Source organism: Harmonia axyridis, chromosome 2, assembly GCF_914767665.1.
Source record: "Harmonia axyridis chromosome 2, icHarAxyr1.1, whole genome shotgun sequence".
NCBI classification, from domain to species: domain Eukaryota; kingdom Metazoa; phylum Arthropoda; class Insecta; order Coleoptera; family Coccinellidae; genus Harmonia; species Harmonia axyridis.
This window is the reverse complement of record NC_059502.1, coordinates 57,411,393-57,424,277: the sequence shown is the minus strand read 5'-3', so window position 1 is coordinate 57,424,277 and position 12,885 is coordinate 57,411,393. Positions and strand designations below refer to the sequence as shown.

At 34.8% G+C, this 12,885-nt stretch overlaps 1 protein-coding gene across 1 annotated transcript; it reads left to right on the top strand.

Moving 5' to 3' along the window:
• Nucleotides 1–2,695: 2,695 nt before the first annotated feature.
• LOC123673921 (4-coumarate--CoA ligase 1-like) lies at nt 2,696–11,775 on the top strand. Its single transcript, XM_045608689.1, has 5 exons — nt 2,696–2,904; nt 4,527–5,047; nt 5,204–5,360; nt 9,379–9,675; nt 11,176–11,775. The coding sequence occupies exons 1-5, from the start codon at nt 2,788–2,790 to the stop codon at nt 11,695–11,697; spliced, it is 1,614 nt and encodes a 537-aa protein (XP_045464645.1). The 5' UTR covers nt 2,696–2,787; the 3' UTR covers nt 11,698–11,775.
• The last annotated feature ends 1,110 nt before the right edge of the window (nt 11,776–12,885 follow it).

The window sequence follows — 12,885 nt, the reverse complement described above, 5'->3', positions numbered from 1 at the left end:
GAATCTACTGTTGAAATTAATGTACAAGTCAAGGACTCACCCTGTATAAACTATTATCTATTTATATATGTACGATTGTTTCATCTTGAACTTTCTCAAGGGTGAGTGCCCACACCAGTATATGTAGACAATTTTTTTTCTTATCTTAGTCGTACTTTATCATCTGACACCATTCACAGCTCAAGATTAAACAATTGGAGAGCGAACATTCTATTCCCTGATGCCGAATCAGACCTCAAAACAAATTCTGTTCGTCCGTATATATGATAATATTCAGCTCTCGGGGATTAGTCGATCCCAGCCATGCTAAGGTCTGTGCTGGCATGGTTCACCGCAGCCTTCTCGGGGAGTTGGACAGTGATCGACTGATGTAGTATCGTGGCTTGGGGTATTGCACGGGGTAAACGATGCCAGGTATGCAAGGGATCAGCACCTTCATGCCTGATATACCGACATGTGGAATCTGATGTCTGTGGTCATGTCTCGCGAGCAGAGGACACATGCTGGGGGATTTGGCTTAACCGCCTGAACCAAGTGTATGAAAGACACAATAAAGACTTTCCCCAAGACAAGGTGGAACAGCGTATTCCGAAGTCTGCATGGCTAGTGGAAGGATCTAGTCCTGAATATGCGAACTCCAGATACCAGGCGACCTCTGATTTAATTGGCCTTCCAGGGGCATGCAGGTCTCTGCCTCTGATGAGTGAAATTCCCTAGCTGCACGTGGGACTTCATATGGACCAAGCAAATATTAAAGAAGGGCCTAGCACTGGCCCTAATGTGCTGAAGGAAGAAAAAAGCCTCGCTCAGCCTGAGGAACAGGGCGCAAGTCCTGACCCCATGGAGAACGAAATGCTGCTGAAGAGCAGCGATGAAGAGGTCGTAGCTGACCTCGAAAAGCTGGCGGTTAGGAGACCTAGACTCTCCGGGGCTGCCAGAAAGAGGATGGAGTTCCTCATAAAGAACGGGATGGCTCCTGACGATGCCAGGAAAGAAGCCTCCAAACCAATTGGTCCCAGGCAGACAACAGGACGCGGGACCAAGAGAAATAGGTCGGAGGACAGCACACCTAAAGGCAAGGAGCCTAAGAGTGCCAAGTGTGAGGCTCCAAAAGCCGCATGGTCATCAGGAGTTGCCGGGGCTCAGGCCTCGGGGGCCTCCAAAGTTCAATCTTCGGGAACTTCCAGGGCTCAGCCCTCGGAAGCTCCCAAGGTTCCTGCACCAGGTGGGCCCACCTATAGCCATATTTTTATTTCTACAAGTTTTTTTGAAAACTTGAGCATTCACGAGAAAAACATTAGTGTATTGTAAGCTCATGTTAAATAGCATTTTATTGAACAAGAGCCAACCAAATTATGATTCTATAAGGCTAATACTTGTTCAACTAAAACAATAGTGAACAAACAATGAACAAAACCTATCGAATATCGACAATATAATTTTAATATTTATTGAATTATTTTTGGTAATCTTTGGAGGGATGTTACTTTTCTGGGGGGAGGTTTTTCAAATAATTCTATATCAAATACCCCCCTTAGTTTTCGTCACAGAACAACGCCTTTCCCTTTTTTTCGTTTTATTCAGATAAAAAATCTCAATTCGGTATAATCCATTATCACTGAAATATTTCGTTTTCCCACTTGAAATTCTTCTGGAATTTGACGCACCAACCTTGAAACTAAAAAACATAAGTTTGTCAATTTGAAAAGGTACCACCATATGAAAAATCAGAAAAAATGCAAATAAAGGTAAATTTTACATTTTATACGGTTGGTTCCAACCAATTTGTATCAACCCTATGAGCATGATGACAGCAACCCCTAAAATCTTAAGACGGAAGGGGGGTTGATTGGCACCTTGTTTTACAGGTAATTTTCAAAAATGCCGTACACTTGATCTTCTTTCTTAGTAGGTACTTCCGAATAATAATGAAAGAGAATAGAATAGTAACAATAGCTGGAGGCTGGATTATTTCCAAGAGAAATCGATTGGTAGAAGAGGGTTAATTGAATGGCCACCTGACTGCTCAGATTTGACACCTTTGGATTTTTTCATCTAGTGACATTCACAGTCGATTGCGTATGAAACACACCCCGAGATGTAAAAGAATTCAAAGTAAGAATACGCACAATATTCCGAGAAATTCAAGTTGAAGTTTTCTGAAACTTGAAGGCCGAATTTGAAAATAGGTTATATTTTTGTCTAGGGAATAATAGACAAAATTTTGACAATTTTTTTTAGTGAAATATTTTTCATTATTTTCATGTTTCATTGTAACCATTTAAGATTATAGGGGTTGATACACATTGATTGATCTTCAACAATGATGATAATGATAATTGTGCACCAAAAATAAGATGATTGTATCTCGATGAAGAAGAGGCTGTTGTATTTTCTCAAAATTGCATAAATAATCCATCGTTACAAGCTACAATTTGTCTACTGATAGCTGGATTAACACATCAACCGAAAAATTTATTTATTTTTAATGAAAATTTTTTTGATTAATATTACACAACCTTTAGTGAAAAGAGCAACAGGAGTACGGAACAAGATAGAACTATCCATTTTAGTAGGTTTCATTTCAATTAAGAAGAAATAGGTTCGAAAACATTCGATATGGTAAGAACATACATTTAGAATTGTTTATAAATAATTACATCGTTTTATCATATGAGATAACGATTCTTTCTTATGTTGATTCGTTAGGAATAAGTTATACGTAAACTATTGATTCCATCGAGAAGTTTGTTGATTGTAACAATATTTTGTTAGGAGAGCACGAAGATGAACACTAATCCATGCATTATCAAATCGGAGGAATTATGTAGCACTGATGAATTTCCTGGAATAGGTTATGAAATCTACAATCAAATGAAGAAGAACAGGACTAAAATTGCACAGGTAGGTCAATTCATTCTCTTCTATTCTGCCAAATTGGAATTATCTTTTCGATGTTTGAAGAACTACTTGAATCGTTTTGTGAAAGTTCTTTTTTTTTGGTTAATACATATGCATATACTATATGTATATGCTAATGCATTCTTCACAACTTAATTTATAAATTCCTTACTTGAGATGAGTTGTTTTCAGCAACGAAGAACAAATTGTAAATTTAATGTGATGGTATTTCATCATCCCTTTTTGAAATTATTTCAGCTATTTTTTGTGAAATTGAACCGAAGTATTCGAATTTTTTCTTCAAAAAACTGATGAATTCATCAGTTCATCAAATGAGAGAATTATCTGTTCTTGAGTAGGTTTTTTATGTATGAGAGAAATTATAGTTAATTAAAGCCATGAATTTACAAAAAAGAATATATTGATTGTTGCCATTTCAATGATAGTGTTAAATTTTTCTTTTTAGTGCAATTTCATCTAGGCAAATTGAAAATGCTAAAATCAATCACTTTGAAGAAAAAATATAAATACCCCCATAATAAAACAAATTCCCAGGGAAATATATCCATTTTAAAAACTGATAGATATAAATAAATAAATATTTAAAAATCATATGTTTCGGTCCAATTCCAGAAAAGATAGCAGAAATATTCGATTGACATGAATTTTATTTATCCGCAAGATAATCTTGTTGCATTACATTTTAAATATGATTTCTGGCATATGACCGCCACGGCTGGCTCGGATGTAGTCCAATCTGGACGTCCAATTTTCGAAGACTTCTTCCAACATTTGTGGCCGTATATCGGCAATAACACGGCGAATGTTCTCTTCCAAATGGTCAAGGGTTTGTGGCTTATCCGCATAGACCAATGACTTCACATAGCCCCACAGAAAGTAGTCTAGCGGTGTTAAATCACAAGATCTTGGAGGCCAATTCACAGGTCCAAAACGTGAAATTATGCGGTCAACAAACGTGTATTTCAATAAATCGATTGTGGCACGAGCTGTGTGACATGTTGCGCCGTCTTGTTGGAACCACAGCTCCTGGACATCATGGTTGTTCAATTCAGGAATGAAAAAGTTAGTAATCATGGCTCTATACCGATCACCATTGACTGTAACGTTCTGGCCATCATCGTTTTTGAAGAAGTATAGACCAATGATTCCACCAGCCCATAAAGCGCACCAAACAGTCAGTTTTTCTGGATGTAACGGTGTTTCGACATACATTTGAGGATTAGCTTCACTCCAAATGCGGCAGATTTGTTTGTTGACGTAGCCATTCAACCAGAAATGCGTTTCATCGCTAAACAAAATAAAATGGACGTAGTGCGCGATACGTTTTCCGCACAGAACCATTATTTTCGAAATGAAATTGCACTATTTGCAAGCGTTGTTCAGGCGTGAGTCTATTCATGATGAATTGCCAAACCAAACTGAGAATAAATCACTTGACAGCTGTTAAATCGGTCGCCATCTTGATCAGAAATGCCAATTTAAAGTTATATACCTCGAAAAAAACACCCGTTATAACTAAAATTATTCGATATTTCTACTCAAGGCCCTTATCACCAATTCTTGTAACAATTCAAATCCTCTTACACTAATATTCTTGATTACAGTATGATTTGGAAACGAAAGTAGAGCAAAGCTATGAAACGCTACTAGAAAAGTCAATAAAAACTGCTACTTCTTTGAAGGCATTAAAGTTGGAAAAGGATCCTACAATAGCAATTTTTTCCACGAATCATATGGATGTTTGTGTACCCATAATAGGATCTTATTTCCTAGGCTACAAAGTAAACGCCTATGACTGTTTCTTGAAGGAATCAGATCTCACCTTACTGTTGCAAAAAATTCCACCGTCAATTATGTTCATCGAAGAACAGTTTGTGGATAAAATAGAGGTTGCAATGCAGCTAAGCAGAGTGAACTTCAAATTGGTAGTTTTTGGAAAAAGCGATAAATACACAATGTTCAATGATTTTTGTCAAGGAAATTCAGAAAACGACTCTTTTGAAGTGGTGAGGCTTGAATCTGGACAGAAAACTGCAGTTATCATGTTCAGCAGTGGTACAACAGGACTTCCTAAAGGAATTTGTCTGTCCCATAATGCGTTATTGAAACAGGCATTCACTTTGGTGTAAGTACCCAATTGATAATACAACACTTCTTCTTCATATATTCTTTTTTGTAAATTCATGGCTTTAATCAGAACTTTACTTACTGTATTCATTCAACAAAGAATAATTTGAATGAAAATGTAAGGGAACTAAATCACTGAAATTATTTTTCACAGTGCTGTCCAAAATTTGTCTACGACCAGCGTGTTCCTACACTTCTCTTCTTATAACTGGATCACAGCACCTTTAATTTTGTTTGCAACTCTTCTAGTTGGGGCATCACGTGTTTTAGCTCTGGAATCCTCAGCTTGGACTGCCATCCATGAATGCAAGGTAAAGGAAATTTCATATAATAGGTGTTTTTTAAGTGCTTGAGAACTTTAAATAATTATACAAGATGGAAATATGGTTGGAATGAATTTATTATTATCGAAATCTGGTAGATAATTTTGTGGCATTAATTTTTTTAATACGATTACCGCCTCGGCTACGAGTTACAAATTCCATTCGAATAGTTCAATTTATCGAAACTTTTTCCACGAAATCTGGCCGTATAGTGGCTTGAAATTGGCTTCCAATGCTTCAAGAGTTGCTGGCATATCGGCATAGACCAATAACTTAATATAGCCCCATAATACATAATTAAGTGTTAATTAAGACAAAGGCCAACAAGTTGAGAATGGCGACGAATCGACGTTTCGGAGTCTTCTTCAATATTTCGCGCTACATCAAGCAATATTCTCTTCTGTACGCACATTTCTTTGTCGTATTGATGGTTTTGAATCTGAAAGGGGAAAAATAAGTGCAAAAATTATCAATAACCTTAGTTGCCATGCCACAGAACCACGATTTCATGAATTGAAATGAATAGGTTTACATTTTCTCCAATAATTAATGGTCAATACCTATTCTTATTCTAGAGCAAATAGACTTACAGTTTACATTTTCCGAAATTGACACGTCAATTTGTTTTGAATTAAATATCTAGTTTAGAAATGAAAGTCATACCATATTTTGAAAAAGTTACTTAAAATAGGAATTCTTTCGTTTGTTAATATTTTGAAAAGAATGATCCATTCAAAGTGAAACTTGAATTCATTAGACTGAATATTGTTTTTGTTCATGGTAATAACGACATTCCAATAAAAGGTGTAAAAATATATATTTCGAAGTTTGAAAGAAAAAACTTAATAATCTAAGTAATGCCCTGGAAATATTAAAATAACATGAAACTTTATGAAGAGTTGTATGAGGTGAACAAACCAAAAAAACAGAATCGATATGCTGATTTTCAAGTTATGAATATTTGCTTCTGCAGTCAACACTGAGCTTTGCTTATTCCGTTGTTTATTCTACAGCAGAAAGATGTGATCCACATTCTCATTCATTTGAATATATCTGTGATTTGTAAATAAATGAAATTATTCAAAGTTAATATGATCACGTATGAAATTATATTATATTTGATTTCCATTTCTTTCTTGTATTTTGTTTCTTTCCGGGTCTGAATTCTGTCTGATGGGGTCTATAAGGGGTGTTGACCTCTTAATTTTTATGGTTCTATTAGATTACGTTCATGATAAGTATAGCATTGATTTTTTTACATTAATTCGTATTGAATTTATATTTGTTTTTGTTTTTGATTTCCTGTAATTGGGTATCATACCTTTTGGAAATAGAGGCTTAATATTATATTAGAAAATCAGGTCAATTTTCATAAATCTCCCTGTATCCCTGAAACTAACAATCTAAGGATACAAAATAAGCTACTTTTATGAAAGATCTGGATGACCTTCATTCACCACTAGGCTATGACCAACCAACCACTCATGTTACCCCCTGTATACCTAGCTTCAAGTCAGAGATGACAAGTTACTTTTCATAAAAACTCATCAAGGACATTGTTGCCTTAGCCTTTTTCGAATAAAATCATTTCATCGTCATATAATCATCTTCAAAAAATTATTTCTTAGTGTGTAGTATTTCTGATGTAACTGAGTATTGGTGTTTCCTGAAGCTGTATTCATTACTTAAAATAATGCATGTTTCCAAATTAGACGTGAACCTTGGAGTAGGTGTTAATATGACTCATTTGCTGTCGTTTGAGCCATGTTTAATGATATTTGAGTTATTATGATTTTTAAAAGATTTCTCACCTGATTTCAATTTTTTCTACGTTGAACAAATTTGATTATTTTCAAGTCCGGATCTTACATCGTTAGAATAGATGAAGCAGGGAAAAGATTGAGAAAGATTGCAATGAACAAATATTTAATTCATTACTTTATTTTATTTGCTTCTTTCCCCTTTCAAATCGAAATCTGCTGAAACAAAACTATAGTGCTTGCGTTCTAACGAAAACTTTCTTAGGAAATGAAGGAGGTATTTGGCACGTTTTTAAAATAATTAAGATTTACACATATTGTGGAATTTGAAAGTTGCAGACAAATTGATATTAGAAATTTACTATTCTTTCCTTTATACAGGGTGTTTCATTGGGAAACGGAAATACTTCACAGGTGCATAGGTGGCACTAAGGCGGTTCTGGAGATACCCCATTTATTGAGTCTTACTGTCTTCGTAGCCGAGATACAGGTGTTTTATGAATTTTGCCCGTTTCTTTCTGAGGCCATATCAAACGAACCAACTGGTATATTTTCTTCATATTTGGCAAATATGTTCCTACTTGAGAGCCCAAACGTATCATGCAATAACCGCCTTGAAAATCTAGGTCCGGGTTAACAAAAAATTATGAATCGCTTGAATCCTCGAAACAACACCCTGTACATCGGAAATTTGAAAATCTGTTTTAATATTGGGAAACACCACTAAAAACTAAACTGAGACGTTTACTTCAAATTCTTGCGCAGACAGTTTAACTGCACAAATTTTCATCGTAAGAGTGAAGTTTTTAAAATTTTGGATACCTGAAAGTAGTTCGAAGTGACTTTTAACAATGAATTATCAAAAATATTGAATCCATAATTATTTCAACATTACTTTGTAATTCATTTTTACATTGGTTTTCCTTTTTATAGCTGTATTTCAGTTTTTATTTATTGAGAATTGAGTTGCATTAGGTTGATTTCGGCATATTCCTCATTTGAAAATGTATAAGGCATTTTCTTAATTCAACAAAACACTAAATCACTGATAACAATGAGAAAAATATGAATATGATCTGAATTATCTTAAACAACAATGGTCTTCTGTCAAAGTCATGGTTGTCAACCTACTTGATTGAATACGAAATTTTATGATTATTGGCAGTAGTGAAAACAGCTCTGCTAAAAGAAACAATAGACTACACACAAAAGAGCACTATGCTCTCAATAACTTACTTATAGATTTATCACTAAAAGTTACTTTGAACCACTTCCAGCAAACCAAATTCTCAAAAACTCCACGTTTACGTTGACAATTTGTGCAGCAATGAGAAACGACGAGAGAGTAACTCAAAAATGAAAACTGAAATGGTATACAGCTATAAAAAGAAAAACCAATGTAGAAATGAATTACAAAGTAATGTTGAAATAATTATAGATTCAATATTCTTGATAATTCATTGTTAAAAGTCACTTCAAACGACTTTCAGGTATCCAAGTTCTTACAAACTTCACTTTTACGTTGGAAATGTGTACAGTAAAATTGTCTGCGCGAAAATTTGAAGTACACGTCTCAGTTTAGTTTTTAGTGGTGTTTCCGAATATTAAAACAGATTTTCAAATTTTCGATGTACAGGGTGTTGTTTCGAGGATACAAACAATTCATAATTTTTTGTTAACCCGGACCTGGATTTTCAAGGCGGTTATTGCATGATACCTTTGGGCTCTCAATTAAGAACATATTTACCAAATATGAAGAAAATATACCGGGTGGTTCGTTTGATATGGACTCAGAAAAAAACAGGCAAAATTCATAAAACACCCTGTATCTCTGCTACTAAGACAGTAAGACCCAATAAATGGGGTATCTCCAGAACCCTCTTGGTGCCACCTATGCACCTGTGAAGTATTTCCGTTTCCCAATGAAACACCCTGTATACCAACTTTCAAATTATACAAATTTTTATTCAGCATCTAATACAGCATAGTTTGGCTTTTTTCATACATATCATATGGTTTTCTAATGAAAATATTCCAAAATTTAAATCAAACTTGGTAAACGTAGAAAAAATTGACGAAAAATAAAATGAGGTGAAAATTTTTCGAAAAACACAAGAACTCAAATATCTCTGAAACTGTTGATTTTCGGTTATCAACAAATATGTGGTTAATCAACAGCAAATGTGTGATACTAACACCTCCTGCATTTGGAAACACCCTGAATTAATAATAAATTTTGTTGCCAGGTCACACACGTATATTGTCCACCCCATCTTACGGCTCTTTTACTCAACCAAATAAAGCCTGACCCAGAGAAAAATAAGAGCGTGATAAGTTACATGTCAGCAGGTAGTAGACTCAGTAATGACTTATTTGAGGAATTGGTCCGTTTATTTCCTGAAGCTCTGGTCAGTCAAAGTTATGGACAAACTGAAGCTAGTGGGTGGATATCAATATTTCAACTTACCAAGCAGGAGGACTGTTCATTAGCTAGGAAAAAGCCTGACTCAGTTGGAAAAATCTGGCCTGGATTTTCATGTAAAGTATGTGCGAGAGAAATATTTGCAATTTATTTTTTACAAGCTCAATACCACGCAGAAACCTTTCACCAAATAGAATACTTTTTACATTATATTACACTGTACACCATATAGTCTGTTAAAGATCCAAATCAAATTATTTTTTCTTCGTAGCTTTCAGACGATTATTCAAAACGAAATAAATTTTTCTATTATGATTTCTATAACTACGACTATTCTTTTATTATTTTTTTTCTGCTTCCAATGGTTTTTAATTTACGGCTACAGTGTCCACAAAACTGAAGAATGAAGAAATTAGGGTAAAAATATTATTAATAATAATTAATGTGACAAATAGGTAAGGTAGATAGTACTAATGAACATAAAAATACTAATTATACAGGGTGTCCCGTAAAGACCACGTCAAACCGAGGGAGAATGTAGATCAAAGGATAACCCACCTGCTATGACAAAATTCCTATAATAAAAGTCTCACCGTTTTCGAGATATTTTTTTTTCGAAAATAATGAATTTTTGCCGCTTTCAATAGTTTTACCCTTACGGTTGGTACAATTTTACATCTATCTGGTTAATTTTTTCAGTAAAATATTGCAGAAGAATGATTTTAACGTTTACATTAAAAACATTCCCCGAAAATTTTGAAGGGGGGCTAAGAGAAATATTTTTATTGGAAATTTTGGTAGTGGATTATTTTGTTCATGAAGTTTAGCCCATCGTAGTGGAAAAAAAATGTACCGAGCTACTGCTGCACATTACACCAATAAATTGTCTATTTTATAGTGATTTCAGAGAGGTATCACACAAGTAATTTGTTATTCGAAAAAAAAAGATATGGCTGTTTTTATCCAAATGGGTACGTTTCTGACAAAATCAAGTTTGTCAATTCTATTAAGAAATCTTCGATGTTGCATTACTTAGTGAACAATGGCAATTGTTGACGTGCGAAAATATTACTCGCATAATTATTCACCTCAACGAAATTCAATTTTGCCGGCAAATTTTGGAAAACATCATGCAGATGCAGATTTTTTTAATAAGATCATTTGGAGCGACGAGTCTTCCTGTACCATGTTCTTAATGTAAACGTTAAAATCATTCTTCAGCAATATTTAACTGAAAAAATTAACCAGAAAGATGTAAAATTGTACCAACCGTAAGGACAAAACTATTGAAAGGGGCAAAAATTCATTATTTTCGAAAAAAAAAATATCTCGAAAACGGTGAGACTTTTATTATAGGAATTTTGTCATAGCAGGTGGGTTATCCTTTGATCTACATTCTCCCTCGGTTTGACGTGGTCTTTACGGGACACCCTGTATTTAATATATTCAATAATGTCATAGTTTTTACTTGTCAAATGTGGAAATATGGCGGCTTCAAAAGTGACAGCTGCTTAGATAGCGGGCTATTCAAAATGAAACCTCTTTGTGATGATTACATGCTTTTTCTAGCAACTAGCATTGTGTATTAATTAAGATAATAATGAAAGATGTATTCTTGCAGATAGTCGATATAGCAACTGAGGAAATTCTTGGCCCTAACAAAACCGGAGAAATCAGACTAAATAGTAATTCTCTTTTCATGAACGGATATTACAAAAGCGACGAGTCCGACGCTTACGATACGACTGGATGGCTCAAAACTGGCGATCTTGGCTACTACGATGGAGACGAATGCCTTTACGTTTTGGACAGATGCAAGGAGATGTTAAAATACCGAGGATTCCATATCCGTCCTCAGAAGTTGGAGATGATTTTAGAGTCACATCCGGCAGTAGAAAAGGCGGTGGTGATTGGTGTTACTCACCAGATAGAGGGTGATCATCCGAAGGGGATTGTGATTTTGAAAAGTGGAAAAGGACGTGATATATCGCCCGAGGATTTGAGGTCTTTTGTAGACGATCAAGTGGAAGAAAGGATGAAACTAAGGGCTGGAGTGCAAATAGTTGAATCAATTCCATTGACCTCAACGGGAAAGCCGAAGAGAAGAGAATTGAAACAAATGGTAGAGAGTGGACTACTCTGATAATAGAAATGAAAAATCAAGAGAGGGTCATAATTTTAATTCGACTATATTTTTAGGTGAATTATAGTATCAATATCATTGATGTTCAGTTTTTATTTAGTTTACCCCAGTGAACATTCATCCAATTTCAAAAATTCATAAAAAAGAATGTTTGATGTGACAACTTTGAGTGATACCGCGTATTGAAGCTGCCACTTTTCGAAAATATCAACAATGATTTCAAATTCAAAAAACAAAGTGATATTTTCAACCTGAACACTTCGAATGAGAAATAATGAGTCCGGTCCTGGAGTATTGAAAAAAATTAATATGTCTATAACTCGACCTCGGCATGTGTCAATTACATCCCAAGTTTCAATAAATTCCTCTGATAAGTTTGGTTCTGATGATTTTATCATTCCCATGAATGTGCAAACTCACTCTGTAGCTTTCTTAGGAAAGGCAGAAATTAATTTTTTGCAGTCAATCCGTACTCACCTAATCCTCCTCTACCTCCGGTAATGACTGGTTTATGCACCATTCCTAAGAACTAAGACTAAACCTAAGAACTAAGACTAAACCTAAGAACTAAGACTAAACCTAAGAACTAAGAATTGAACGCTAACAAATCAATGAAGGCGTTAATGCATTTTACCTAAGGAATAACAACTAACTCTAGCACTAGAAAGTTGACCAATTTTTAACAAAGAACTAAGCTCTTAGTTAAAAGTATGAAGTTCGCATGCGCCACATAGAATTTCAATATTAACAAGTACCAGTTTCTATCATTTTATGTTCCGTTTTTAGTTTTTATAGGTTGAATTAAATTGCAAAAAAATATAGTTTAAATGAGATTTTTGTGATGAAAATTCATATTAATATGATTTCAAGTTGCAGGAAATTTTAGCCTATAGGTCTGCAGCGTAGGTATACTATATTTCCCGGTTAAGAAAAATCGAGTGAAATAACGAAATTTTTTTCTCAGAGAATTCAAGCATTTTGAGACTATCAATACACAATGTATGGTCTCCACGGGCATCAATAACAGCTTGACATCTTTTTTGCATTCTACCCACGAGGTTGCTGAACATTTCTTGAGGAATTTGGTTCCATAAACGGGGCAGAAGCTCTCTCAGATCATGTAAGGATTCTGGGGTAGGTTGATGATTATCTAATCTTCTTTGGAGCATATCCCATGCATGTTCTATG

Bases quoted from the DNA above. Each gene is read 5' to 3' on its own strand.
- LOC123673921 (XM_045608689.1), top strand. From the start codon at position 2,788: ATGAACACTAATCCATGCATTATCAAATCGGAGGAATTATGTAGCACT. The intron at 2,905-4,526 runs GTAGGTCAATTC...TCTTGATTACAG, and splicing joins ACAGGACTAAAATTGCACAG to TATGATTTGGAAACGAAAGT. The intron at 9,676-11,175 runs GTATGTGCGAGA...GTATTCTTGCAG, and splicing joins GGCCTGGATTTTCATGTAAA to ATAGTCGATATAGCAACTGA.